We start from the raw sequence: 14,769 nt of genomic DNA on the forward strand, positions 1-14,769 counted from the left end.
TATCAATTGCATGCCAGAGCAGACTCCATGCCCAGGAGTAGTTGGCCAACACAAACTCCATGTTTTCTTGTGTGCTTTTTGCTTTGTTTTTGTCTTACAGGGTTTTGTTTTCTGTTTGTTTTGACTCTTTTTCCTTCTTCGTGTGTGTATGTGTGTGTGTGTGTGTATGTGTGTGTGTGTGTGTGTGTGTGTGTGTGTGTGTGTGTGTGTGTACGTGGATGTGGTTTTTTGATATAGGATTTCTCTGTGTAGCAGGCCTTGGCTGTCCTGGAACTCACTTTGTAGCCCAGGCTGGTCTCAGACTCACAGAGATTCTCCTGTCTTCCTGCCTCTGCTGGGATTAAAGGAGTGGGCCACCATGCCATCCTTTGTTTTGATTTTCATTTGGGTTTTTTGTTTGCTTAGAAGTTGGGTGTGTAGGGAAGTGAAGAGGATCTGAGAGAAGTTGTGGAAGAGGAAAGACTATGATCAAAATACATTGAATGAAAAAAATTTTAGATTTATTTATTTATTATGTATATAGTGAAAGGATGATAATCGGTGATGGTGGCAGCACTGGTTACTGTGTGGAAAGATCACGGTCACTACAGAACCCAGTGTTAGTTTTTAGAGCTTTATTAGGAGGGAAAAGGAGGGAGGAGAAAGAAGAGAGCCAGGCCTGGAGAGAGAGAAAGATGGTGGGGGGGAGGGAGCAGAGAGAGAGCAGAGAGAGAGCGTAGGGTCTGCATCCAGCTTTTAAGGTACAGCTTGTATGACCATGCCTCCAGTGTGTAGTCACCAGCACCCATTGATGATGTAAGACACAAGACCCCAAACTGCGCATGTGTAAGAGTGAGGGCAGAATCCCAACACACAGCGTTCTGTCTGCCTGCACACCAGAAGAGCATCAGATCCCTCTATAGATGGTTGTGAGTCACTAGACTGTTGCTGGAACTGAACTCAGGACCTCTGGAAGAGCAGTCAGTGCTCTTAACTTCAGAGCCATTTCTCCAGTCCCCAAATGAAAAACATTTAAATACAAACTATTAATTAATTTTTAAAAAAGTATCAGGTGCATCTTCGTCCTAGCTTCAGGGTCTTTGCTTACTAATTGCCTGAGTTTGGAAACCATGGCTTACTTGACCTCTCTTCTTGTCAAGCCCTCAGTTCTGAGACAAGAGAAGCCTTCCCCAGCCACCCTGACCCTCTTTCACATCTTGCTTTTGATGCCCCCTGTCCCCTGCCATGTTCCTGTCAGACAACACTTACCTACCCCCTGGCTTGAGTGTGTCCCCAGCGGCCTGGAGAGTCAGGCTGTGTCTTCCCCAGGCTGTATACAATGCTCGGTGCACAGGGACTCCAGTCAACACTGGTTGAATAAATCAATGAAGGAAGACTACACTGAAGGAGGAGATAGAAAAATGGAAACGTAATGTGGAGAGTTGTGGCACACAAGCAAAAGAATCAGGGAACAGTCCTTCAGCCTGGGTCCTTCAGCCTGGGTCCCTAAGGCAGTTTAAATGAGAGTGTCTCCCATAGGCTCTGGCATTTGAAGGTTCGGTCCCCATTTGGTGGCACTGTTTGGAGAGATTTAGGAGATGTGGACTTGCTGGAGGAAGTATGACATTGGGGACAGGATTTGAGAGCTTAAGCTCTCCCCCTATTTTCAGTTTTCTCTCTCTGCTCCAAGATATGGTTGAGGATGCGACCTCTCAGCGTCCTGCTTTGAACACCATGTCTACCACTTGCTGCCATGCCTGTCCACCATGACAGACTCATCCTTCTGGAACCACACGCAAAATAAACTCTCTTCCATAAGTCACTCTTGGTCATGATGTTTATTTCAGCAACAGAAAGTAGCTAATAGAGTCCCTGTGACATACTTCAGACTTCTCCCTCCATCTCTCTAGGCTGTTCACCCCAACCCTAAGTCCACAGCTTTCAAGACTTTTCTAGGTCCAAGAGGAATGTTGAACCTAATCCCAGAAAAAAATAATGCTATTTTCTTATTCCTGCTCTGAGGAATCCAAACCATGCAAAAGTCCTGCTTCTGCTTCGCTTCAGCAGAGTCTCTAGACATCATGACTGGGACTTAAGTCACTTCATATTAACAATCCATTTGACAGTTCATACACAGTGTCCCAAGGCTTCCATGCATATCCTTCTTTGGGAACAACCTTGTCTCCCAATCATCTCAGAAGACCAATACGTTTCTGTAATGTTTGGCTTTAAATATCAATTTGCACAACCTTGAATTATCTGGGAAGAGAGTCTCAATTAAGGAATTACCTAAATCATATTGACCTGTAGGCAAGTCTGGGGGCTGGGGATTATGCTGATTATTAATTGATTCAGTCCACTGTGAGCAGAACCATTCCTTAGGATGAGCCCTGAACCATATGAGAGAGAAGAAAGCTGAGGCTTAAGAGATAGCTTGACGTTTCAGAGAGCTGTTGTAAGAGCAGAGGACTGGGGTTAGTTCCCGGCACCACATGTAAACCACATGGTGGTTTACAACCATCAGTAACTCCAGGGCCAGGGGATTCTGACCTCTATGGGTGGGCACACGCAGTACACATAAATATATGCAGAAGAAACATTCATGTATATAAAACAAATGTTTTTAAAAACTGAAGAAAGCTAGTTGACCATAAGCAAGCAGACAGCATGTGTGCATTCATTTCTCCCTGGGTTGTGACCAGATGTCCCAAGCCCCTGCCTCTGTGGCTTCCCCACAACGATGGACTGCAATCTGGAATTGTAAGCTAAAAAACCCTTCTCCCCCTAAGCTGCTTTATGTTGGGATATTTTATCACAGCAACAGAAATGAAGCTAGAACAGCTTGATATACAACATGTAATCACTACTACTCCCACCGCACAGGAGGGTGAGGAATATTAAAACAAGCTGATTGCTTTTCCTATTCGTACCTCATCTTCGAGCTAAAGATGAAAGCAAGTGGCTTATCTTGTATGTGCAGGCAGGTTCCTCTCAGGCAGCTCAGGTGGCATTTTTAGTCAATTTGGAGACTCTGGAAGTGAATATTTAGACTCTAAATATCAAAGATGACAGCAAGAAAAGGTCCAGGTCCAGCCTGCAATGGATGAATGCCTGTAATGCCTCACAACAGGCCTTTCCTAGGAACTTGTGGCCAGCCAAGCGACTAAAAGATGTGGTCAAGCCCAGGTCATGTCTTAGAAAGAAGCAGGAGAGTTTCCTTGCTTCTCCATTACCCAATAGATGGCACCACTGTGTTTTGTGACCGTCCAGATTGAGAGGCTCTGACAGCCTACTATGGGAGGTGCTTTGGGTACAATCTGTAACTCCACTTCCAGGGAAACTGATGCCCTCTTCTCACCATTGTGGGCATCAGGAACACATATGGTACACATACATACATGCAGGCGAAATATTCCTGCACATAAAATCAAACTTAAAATATAAACAAAATTAAAATAGTAACTAAAAATAACTGATTTGAAATAAATTTAGCGAATGTCTTCTGTATTGCATGTCCAGTGCTCATGAATTTCCTTTGAGCTATGATCTCATTTAATCATACAAATAGGTACTACTATTATCATCTATAATTTATGGGGTGCGGGGAGAAAACAGGTACAGAAACATTAAGTGACAGAGCTGTGATTTAGACGGTGTGGTTACACAACCTGGGTACTTAGCCACTATTCCACTCCATCAGATTTATCCTTGGGATGGATGCACATCAATCAGAAATCACAAATCACTTTCCTCATTGTTAAGTCCAGTAAGAACAAATTAGATGCACACTCTACCTTGGTGATAGCCTGAGTAGACACTTTGGAGTTCAGTGGACTACACTGTGAATTTTAAGATTTACTGAGAATCTTTCCAAAGTTACTTAACCTCTTAGGTGTCCATTTTGTTCATTCTACACATAAGAATAACAATAACACCTTCAATAAATGTAATAAAATATTTTTAAAGAAAAACAATATTATCACCTTAAAAAAAGCAAGTACATAAATAGGTACATAGACAGGTAGACAACTTTGTTTAGCTCACCTCGTCAGCAGCATGGGAATTATTATGTGGGAACTAATTAAAAATGTAGGCTCAACCTCGCAGCAGAATTTCTGAATCAGAAACTCTTGTGCAGCTAAGATGTTAGATTCACCATTCTAGATGTTGCTTTCTTTAAATTTTAAATTTTTATTGTTTTATGTGTATGGCTGCATGCATATCTGGGCACCTGGTGCCTGGAAGCCAGAAGAGGGAATTGAATTTCATATAACTCGGGTGTGAGCGGCCATGTAAGTGCTGAGAATTGAACCTAGGTCCTCTGGATGAGCAGCCATTGCTCTTAATCATTAAGTTATCTGTCTAGCCCCATTCTTTTCTCGTTCGCATTTTTGTTTGCTTATTTGAGAATGGGTCTCTTTCTGTATCCTGGACTGATTCATGACAATTCCATGGCATCAGTCTTCTAAGAGATGGGGTTACAGTTATGAGATACCATACCTGACATTACTTTCTTAAAAGTCTTAATTGGCATATGTTAATTATTTATAATAATATATTTCATAACAATATTCTCATGTATGTACATGATGTATTTTGATCATATTCATACCCTATCATCCTCTATTGTCTCTTGAATATTCCCTTAATTTCCTTCCTCCTCCCAACTAGACAGGGTGGGTCTCTTGTATCCAAGGCTGGCCTTGAACTCTTCATGATGCTGAGGATGATCTTGAACTCCTGATCCTCCTGCATCCACCTCTCAAGTGTGAGGATTATAAACAAGTTTATGTGGTGCTGGGGATTGAACCTAGGACGCCACATATGCTAGCCAACCACTCTACATTGCACACCCCTAGCCCCCTGTCCTTCTTTTCTATTTCTAAAGAGCCCTTTTTTTAAAGTTGGCTATATGAAAAAGCTTCTTCTTTTTGCTGTTTTCTGTCCTGCATATGTAAAATAAACTTTGATTCAGTGCTTAAAAAACAAAACAAACAAACAAACCAATAGGTAAAACTAGATTTGGCCCACAGGCTATAATTTGCCAACTCTTGGTTGTTGGGGTGTATATACATATTAACAAGCAATTTAAAAAGTAAAAGGAGGTCAGAAGAAAGTACAGGATCCCCTGGAACTGACATCTGGCATTACAAAAGGGTGTGGACCACCTTGTGGGTTCTGGAAACAGACCCTGAATGACTGCAAGAGCAGCAAGTACTCTTCACTATTACCCCATCTCTCCAGCCCTGCCAAGCCCTGGTTTTGAAGACCATGTGTGATCACTGATGTAAGTGCTTTGCATGACTCCTAGAAGACAAGTCATCAAAAATGCTATCCCAAGTGCAGTTCTAGTGCTTTCAAATGGGGTTTTAAAAAAGTAAAATAAAAACCCCAACCAATACCAAAGACATTTAATCTTGTCAATGGCCTCTGGTGTTACTAAAATTAATGTATAATTTTCATATAACCTTATGAAATAGTGGTATATTGAAACATGCCTACTCTCTACTCCCTAGTATATTATGGATATAGTTTCTAGATACATGTTTTTAGTGTTTTTAACACTGGAAAGATATACCATTAAAATTAATTGGAGCATCTTGAGATTTTGTTTTTATATATTTTGTTTTCACTAAATCTGATGTCCTATCTATATAGATCACTGTGGTTCACCATTGTGAAAACTCTGGTCTTATCACTTAATGGAGATAATCAACACAAGCAACATTTTGTTCTCAAAGGAAGGAAAGGAATTGCATTCTTGTGGAATTAACCCCAAGGTTCAGAACTAATAAGTCCCCTGGGTAGAAGCCACCGAAACATTGTGAGACAGTCGAGCATTTCACACTCATGGGTGCCAAGAACAAGCTTAGGTCACCCAAGGAAAAAGTGCAATAATCTTGCATTTGTTCCTGTTGATTAAAGTCGAGCAGCTTCCAGGAAAATGTTAGGCACACCTCATGTCACTACGTTGAATTAATATGTGAACAGTATTAATGATGGAAAAACTCAATTATATCCAAGATATCCAAAGTTGTACAGTTGGCTTTGTCAGTAATCAAATTGTATACTGAGAGAGCCTGTTCTGTCAGTCAGCAAATCCTTTGAGTGGAGAAGAAATAATTCTCACTGCAAACATTGTCAAGTTCAAAAGCAAGTGTGGAGATAAAAGTTCCTTACAAGTTGTAAGCCACAAAGCACTGTCATCTTACTGTGCTCCCATTTGCGACAGCAGAATTTCTGGTGACTGAAAACAAATGGTGAGTGTTACTAGACAAAACACACTCAGGGTAGGATGATATCAGAAAGTGGGCATTGGTCATCCACAGGTGCCATAACAAAGTAGCACGGGAAGAGATTGAGCCAAGCTTGAAAAGAAAGTGACTTCAGAGTGCCTGGTCCCTTCCAGGACATCTGGAAAGCGGGGTAGAAAGTGCAGGAGCCAGAGGTTGAGGAAGAGTGCTGTAAAACAAGGTCTTCCAGACATGACCCAGACATTGCAGTCATGAACTCACTGCAGCTGTGGTCACCTGCTCAAGACAGTGCCCGTCACCACTTCATTATGCATGGGGGAGGGTCTCTGGATACCTCAGCCCTCACAGAGAGACAATGAGCAGCTAATGGGTGCTGGGGTAAGGTGTCATTTTCTTTGGTGGTATAGCCACTGCTAAGTTGTCCATGCTCCAGTAAAGAACTCCCAGTTTACGCTCATGCAAGTCATAACAGTTCAACTTTGTGAATCAAGAAAAGTGGGGAGGAGTTGAAGGGAGGAGGGCATTTGTTAGGAAGAAAAAGAGTCTCAGTAGGAGAGAAGGAGGGATGGAAAAGACTAGAGGGAATGAAAATGACATAAAAAATTCTACTTAATTAATTAATTAATTAATAAAAAGTTGCTGAACCAACACATTTGTATTGGCACATATCTTGAAAACCAGCAGTATAAGAGCCAAGCATCAATCAGAAGGCTGTTTTCCTCGGAGGCCACCCTCCTTGGCTCACCAAGCCTCTTTTCCCATGTGCCTCTTCAGATCATCTCCCTCCTTGCATGTCTCCATGTTTACATTTCCTCTTTGTACAAGGACACCCATCATATTGGGTTAGGACACATCCTCACTGCCTACTTTAACGACCCCTCTAAAAACCTTATCTCCAAATTAAGTCATATTATGAGATCTAAGAGCCTAAGACTCCAACACATGAACTTGGAGAATGGGATACAATTCAATCCATAATAACATCTTTGATTAAGTCTGTTGAAGTAACCACAAAGATTCCCAGTCCTTTCCAAATAAGGCCTGTTTTTCCTCTGATGAAAGCATTCGACTCTACAATGGAAATGTTCTTGCTTATTGAGTGCCCAAAATGATTGATTATTTACTTTAGAATAAGGATCCAAGTCCATGGCCTTCCACCTTTTCCAAACACCACAACACTGGCCAGTGTCCATCTTTCCAGAGAATTACCTTTATTTTACTGCAGCTCTGTCTTTATTTCCTCTCATATTCAGCTTATAAGCAGGAATCCATCTCACATTATTTTGTCATCAAAGTGCTTAGCCTTCAAGTTCAATTATTTGTTCATATGATTTATTAGTTATCAACCCTTCCGTTCAAAACCCACGAGTTGTTGACATATTTCCAGATTAGATGCCTTCATTAAGCTATGGGTATAAAAATATGGGTGCAGAAACTCTTAGATTTAGCCAATATATAACAAAATAAATAAGCTAAAAAAATTCCAAAGTAAAAATGAAAAAAATAAGTCAGGGGGCCTTTAAAAAAAAAAAAGTCATGTTTCTTTAACAATTCAACACACTCTCTTCAGTCATTAACTAGATTTCTCATTGTAGAAACTGTCAATGTTTCATATAGAATGGCTGCAGAGGTGCATGTTTCATGGAGTTGATCATAGCATTACGTGCTGCATCAAAAAAAAATGCAAATAGTCTAATGCCCAGCTATGGAAATTCACTAAAGGAATGAGGTAGCTATAGAATGGGATGCAATCTCACTCATTAACGATCACATTTGTAAAGAACTTATAATGGCACAGGGCTTGTTCTTACATGCCAAACAGGTTGCAGAATGACAAGCATGACTTGCGTTTTAAGATACAAGTGCATAAAAGAATTTAGAAGGGCTGTTCGCCCATGGGTCCTGATGCTTATCTCTGGGTACTATGACATTAGACTATTTGCTTTGCTTCTTCTTTATACTTTTTTCATTCATCTCTTTCTAGACAATGTATGTATTGCCTATACAATAAAATATGGCTGGGTTCAGATTTATTTATTGTATTTTATGTGTATGGGTTTTTTGCCTGTGTATAAATAAGTATGTGTACCATATGTGTGCCTGGTGCCTCTGGAGGACCGAAGAGGACACCGGGTATGCTGGGACCTGAATTATTGATGATTGTGAGCTGCCATATGGGTGCTAGGAACCCAATTCAGGTCCTCCACAAGAGCAAGTCCTCTTAACTGCTGAGCCATCTCTCCGACAAAATACAGCCATTTTTAATAAATAAAACTTTCCATATGAAAGACTCGCTTTATACAAATCACCATTCACTCTGCTGGGTTATGGAAGTGATCACAGATCATAGCTCTGGACTTCTGGAAGATAGGAATTTAGGAAAGTGACTTAAATAAATATAAAAAATAACTATATGCTCAGGAATATAATGCAACTGACCATGTTTAAATAGGCTTACGAAAAAGGAAGAAGAGGAGATGGAGGAGGAGGAGGAAGAAAGGAGGAGGAGAAGTGGTGGAGGACTGGGAAGTGGGAGGAGGAAGAGGAAGGAAATCTTGATAAAGGCCATGGAGTGACTCAGGTTAGGACTTGAGGAAATGGCGTCTTTTCAGTGAGAACATGGATTCAGGACGGAAGGTTATTTATTCTTGGTGGAGGAGGTGACATAGGTAAACACAGTAGCACTCAAGTGCCTGTGAGCATAAATAGTGAGCATAAAGTACCTTGTGGGCTCTCTAAAAATATATATCAGGGAATCAAGTAGGCAAATTATATCAAGGAGATGGATGATCATAAAACATTTGTTTGAAATGAGGATTCTCTTGTACATGCTAGCTACCAGGAAGAAAAAGTCACACTCTAGAACTGCACCAGGAAATCAGGGCACATGGCACCCAGCAAAGGCTGAATTACAATGGATTGTCCCTACTCAGCTTTTGAATCTCAGTGTAGACAGATACCGATTCTACAGTTTACCCTGTCCCATTAAGTCTGCATTAAATACTCCTTCTTGTGTAGCTCCATCGGAACTACAGTTTCCTCTGTCAAAGTATAACACCAAATTAAAGCCATCTGTTCCTTGCCCGCAACGTCTGCCTTGCAAACTCCACATGATCAGGTCTGCCTTTCCAACACAGTGGATGCTACACAGTGGATGTTCACACAGCAATTGCTAATAACTTAACATGCAGCATTGAAATCGAGATGTAGTGTTCTGAAGGTTGAAGAACACAGAAAAAAATGGTTCTCATCTTCTGTTTGATACTCTAGACTTCTTTTTTTTTAACCTAACTTTTTAATTTTAGAAGCAGCATCTTGCTATTAACTCCACTGCCAGATTAAATCTCTAAGCATTAAGCACATGAAGGCACCACTTCTCTCCCAAACTGTTCTTGTCTGTTCTTTCTCCATCTCATCCCTCTCTAAATATTTGCTCCTTCATCTTCCTCCCTTTCTCAACCTTCCTCTTCTTCCCACCATTCCCTTCTTATTTTTAAGTATAGCGCAGTCCACATGTTTTCAAATGCTTCATTTTAGCTAAAATTCCAACTATCCTTTTAAAAACTGGATAATGAAATAACCATTCAGAGAGAAAGTTACACAACTAGTGATTGCCAGAGTAGAGACGTGAGCCCAGGTCCTAGGACTTCAAGTTCACGGTCATTAGCACACATTACACAGGATCCTCTCAAAACAGAAAACACGCATAATTTGATTATGCTGGCTCCTAACCTCCACCTACTCCCTTCTCCCAAATATCCACTGAATTAATTAGCCCTTTGATTAAAGATATTTTAGTCAAAAGTCCTTAACAACTCAAGGGTATTGAAGGACAGACTTGGATGAACCCCCTAAAAGTTTATGCAAAATGCTGTGTGTAGTCTTTTGTGCATTTTTTTCTAAGAAGAGTAATGTGCATCCAAACCTCAAAAGAACCATGGCCCCAAAGAGCTTAAGAAAAGCTTAAAGTCTAAATAACTCCCTATAGAACGCAATCACCATTCACCTCTCAGAGTTTCCAAATGCATAGTTCTCTCTTTCGAAAATCAGAACCACATTTTCTCACTTGCAGCCTCCCAAAGTCTCTATCATTCTCTAGAGAGCTCTTGGAGATCTTCCTCTCTGGTCATTCTGAGTCCCAAGTACCTTCTCTTTCAGTGTCCTTGTGTCCTGCTGGGTTGCAGCCCAAGGAGGATTTCTTTGCTTTCATGGTCAACAGAGGCAAAATTACCAAAGCCTTTAGTGCCTGCGGATGGATAGGATAGGTGCTGGGATAGGGAAAGCCTACCAATTCAGATGTGGATCACACAGTAGAGACTTGAAACATTATCTCAAATACCCAGAAATTCTAAACCCTTCTTGTTTAAAACAGTTGGAAGACCCTGGCTTTTCCTGTGAATCTTTATTCTTTATCCTACTGTACCGTAGAAAAAATTCACATAAGCTTTTGTATCTCTCTCATCTAACCCAGTGCCTGAGCAGAATACTCATTCTTAAGCACTGCATACGAATTCACAAAATAGCTGTTAGCAAGATGGGTCCATGGTAACGTTAGGTACTTGCTACACAAGCCTGACGATGTGAGTTCAAGCCCCAAAACCCATGTGAGAATGGAAGAAGAGAACTGACTCCACAAAGTTGTTCTCCTATGTACACACAGACAGACAGACAGACAGACAGACAGACACACACACACACACACGCACACACACACACACACTTTTATTTTATTACTTTTTTTTCTTTTTCTTTTCCAAAAAGAATTCACAAGAATTCTGGGGCTAGTGAATACAGCCCCAGGTACAGTGCCTGCCTCGCAATCATGAAGTACTGGATTCAGTCCCCAGTATTACATAAAGTTAAGTGTGATAATGCACACCTGCGATCCCAGCAGTCAGGGAGTAGAGACTGGAGGATCAGAAGTCCATCATCCGTATTGCAAGGTTGAAGCCAGTCTGGGATACATGAGACCCAGAGTGAAGGGGAGGGGAGGGGAGAGGAGGAGAGGAGAGGAGAGGAGACGAGAGGAGACGAGAGAAGTGGGGAAGGGAGGGAAGCGAGGGAAGGGGAGGGGAAAGGAGAGGAGGAAGGAAGGGCAAGCAGGAAAGAAAAATCAATCACAAGAATTCAGGAGGCATCCCAATTGAGACACTGGACACTAGGACTTAAGGATCCTAGGATAAAAGTAATACTGAGACAAAAGCAGTTGTTCTGTGTCCTATGGGTATTTATCATCTACCGAGGGGCAGATGACTAGAACATCACAATAAAGAATTGTAAGGACTGATAATGAGAGAAAAGGAAGCTTTGGGAGAACATGGCAAGGTTGCTATCCCATTCTGGAAGAGGAGCAGATAGATGGTCTGGGAAGTTTCCAAGAAAAGGTGGTTATCGGCTGAGTCACTTTAAAAAAAATGAGGCTAGATACTGACGGGGGTTGGGGGGTGATAGTCTAATATGCCTACTTTGTACACAGTGTGTGTAAAATGTGCCAAATGATTTGTGAAATATGGATGGGGAGTAAACTGGTAAGGTAGGAGAGCAAGGAGTAAGGTAAAAGGGCAAGTTGTGGAGAACCTATACATACCAACATCATTCCTAAAAGGAAAATACGAAAATTCACTAAAGACATCTCAAAAAGCATGTCTATGACCATGTTGCATTTTAGGAACACTGCCTGACACAATGTGGAGTTAAGGTGGCATGATCAAGTTGATTGAGTTTAGGATCATGTAAAAGGCACACCTGTGGATGTCAATGATTGTGTCTCCAGAGCGGAAGGGAAACCATGTATCCACCCTGAATATGAGCAACTCTATCCCATGGGCTGTGGTCCCAGACTGAAAAAGGGGAAAAGAAAAATCTAGCTGTGTCCCATTATTCAGCTTTAGCACGACCCCCACCCACATCTGGCTTCCTAACTACAGTAGGCAATGTGACCACCCACTTCAGGCTCCCAGCACCAGCCTTCCCGTTATAATGGACACTATCCCCTCTCACAGTGCGCCCAAAGAAATCCTCCATCCTTAAGTTGTCAGATATTTTGTGACAGCAATGAGACCAGGACCCAGTATAGGTAAAGACACAGATTGGGCAACACTGGTCCCAAATGAGACTAACGTAAAACTGTGACCAGAATGCCTGAACTCAAACAACGGAAGGAGCCCATGCGAACTTCGTCCAATAGGAAGACAGGAAGGAAAGGCAGAGAAGACAGCAAGTCACCTAAGGGATTCTTCTGTGTGGAGCAGGATGGGGATGCCGTTAGCACAGTAGAAGAACAGAGCTGGGAGAACAGAGAAGACAGATTCGGTTTTGAACATTTTGATTTCACGATGCTTTGTAGAACATCTAATTGGAGATGTTTTAGGAGAAAGGCCTTGGTACTGACATCATATGTGTCCGCAGTGGTTGAAGCTCGTGGAGTGGATGGGATGATGTAGCCTACAGGACGGCACGGGAAGACAGTCAAGGAGAGGCCAGAGGTGCACACCAACAGCTCTAAAATGAGGCCCTTTAAGGCATTATGTGGTGACTTTCAAAAGGGTAGAGGAGAACAAGGAGGGGTGGGTATTACGGAATGAATCTAAGAGTCCAAACACAAGAGAGCGAATGGCCAACTATTCAAAATGGCCCCAAGAGCCTGAAGAACAGGACTTTAAAATTCGCTACAGTTTTTGGTGCAAAGAGGCCTTTGGTGGCCGTCAACAAAAGATCGTTTTCAGAGTGGAGGACCAAAGCTCCTGACTAGGTATGAAGGGACAGGTAGGAAATAAGGACAGCCAGATCTTGCCACCCACTCTTTCAAGAAGAAGCAAACTGAGCAGCGCTAGAGGCGACCTCTGGAAAGGACCGTAAAGTTCAGAAAAACATCTGAAGAAATGCAGAAAACCTCCTAGTCTGGTGGACTTGGGCGTGTTGTAAATACGTAAACAAATCCCAGAAAAGGTCTCTCTCTCTCTCTCTCTCTCTCTCTCTCTCTCTCTCTCTCTCTCTCTCTCTCTCTCTCTCTCTCTCTCTCTCTCTCTCTCTCTCTCTTTCTCTGAGTCCCGCTGAGCACGAAAGGGGCTTTTGCTTTCGTCCCCTTTGTTAGGGAGAAATGAATGCCCCCCTGGTTAACCTGTTAAGATGAAAGGAGCGCGAAAACCGCCTTCTCTAAAACCCGTTACCACCGCTCCTTGCGGCCCACCTGCTCTGCCCTTGGAGACTTCCAAGCCCAGACCAAAAGCACCCGCGATCAGTGGAGAACCGGGTCCTCTAATCTTAACCCAAAGTGGCCAGGTCTATCCGAAAGGCTTGTTCAAATAAAAAAAAAAAAAAAAAAAAAAGTACAAAAGGGCAGTCTGGATGCTGGGACCTGGCTTCAGGGAAGGGGCTTTCCCACTCGGAAAATGGTCTGTCTCCTGGAGGCAAGGGTAGGAAGGAGCACAGAGAATGCTACTGAAATAGATGGCTTTAATGCTCCCCAGCCTGGCCAAGCGCTTGTCCCACAAGTCGTAAACAAGAAGGCCAGGAGGCTAGCTGTCCCAGAAGGGCAGAGCTCCCTGAGAAGCCCCTGCGGCTGGCTCTGGCCAAAGGGGCTCGCTCCCTCGCCACAGGCGCGAGCCGTGGGTGAGCTGAGACTCGTCCCCGGCCCCTCTCTGCCACTTAACACCGGCTTGTTTTCCAGAAACGAGATACGCCTTTGCAAAGCCAAACAGACTCTGGCAACGAACAGCTCAAAATTAGCTCCGCGTTTGTGAGCCTGGAACTCGGTCCAGCTGAGGGCACGGGAAGGCAGCCCAAGCCGGGGACGTTTTTGTTTTTTTTTTTTTGTTTGTTTTTGTTTTTTTCCGGCTGCTGCGGAGGCCCCTTTGCAAGGGTTTGCCCCCTCGCTGCACCGTGCAGCCGCGGTGACCCGGGAGCCCCAGCCATGGAGCACGCGCAGAGAGGGGCGCCTACCCTACCCGATCGGCGTGGCGGCTCATGCTGCGGCGGCGGCGGCGGCGTCCGGGTGCCTCGCTCCAGCCAGGGCGCTGCGGACACGGCCTCGGCTGTGGCCCGGGGACCTGGGAGCTGAGCCCGGGACCGCGACTCCTGACTGCGCTTGTTTGCGCTGGGCCGTTTGCTTTTGGGATTTCTCCAAGGCAGATGGAGTCAGGGGGCCGCTATCCCCGGGGGACAGTGATTCCATTGGAAGCTGGCCTTTGACAGGACACACACATGACCTTTGACTAAAATGGCTTTAGGGAAGGAAAAGTGTCCGGACGTTGAAGACCCGGCGTCCAGCACCGCCATTCACACTTCCACCCCCAACGGCGCCGGGTTAATTTTTCATCTTTCAAGCAGTCTGTGAAGTTTGGCGTGCATTTCCCTTTCTTTCTCTAGGATTCGTTCCTGTTTCCTGAAGATCTTGCTGCAGGACTTTCCTGCTGTGATGTCCTAATGGGCCCCTAAACCAGCAGCATTTCCAGGTGAACCCCCCAGCCGGGTACGCATTCTAGAAAGTTCCTTCAGCACGCTGGGGAAGAGGACCACCATATTTCCACCCCTTCAA

At 43.4% G+C, this 14,769-nt stretch overlaps 1 protein-coding gene across 1 annotated transcript in view; it reads right to left on the bottom strand.

Moving 5' to 3' along the window:
- Positions 1–14,362, bottom strand: part of Enpp2 (ectonucleotide pyrophosphatase/phosphodiesterase 2) — a 114,345-nt gene extending 99,983 nt beyond the window's left edge. Inside the window, exon 1 of the mRNA XM_052747819.1 lies at positions 14,180–14,362. Coding sequence (XP_052603779.1) covers positions 14,180–14,200 — 21 coding nt within the window. The 5' untranslated portion in view covers positions 14,201–14,362. The remainder of the gene's footprint in view (positions 1–14,179) is intronic.
- Positions 14,363–14,769: the final 407 nt, after the last annotated feature.

This window comes from Peromyscus californicus, unplaced genomic scaffold (assembly GCF_007827085.1).
Source record: "Peromyscus californicus insignis strain IS unplaced genomic scaffold, ASM782708v3 Scaffold_20__1_contigs__length_68692818, whole genome shotgun sequence".
Classification (NCBI taxonomy): domain Eukaryota; kingdom Metazoa; phylum Chordata; class Mammalia; order Rodentia; family Cricetidae; genus Peromyscus; species Peromyscus californicus.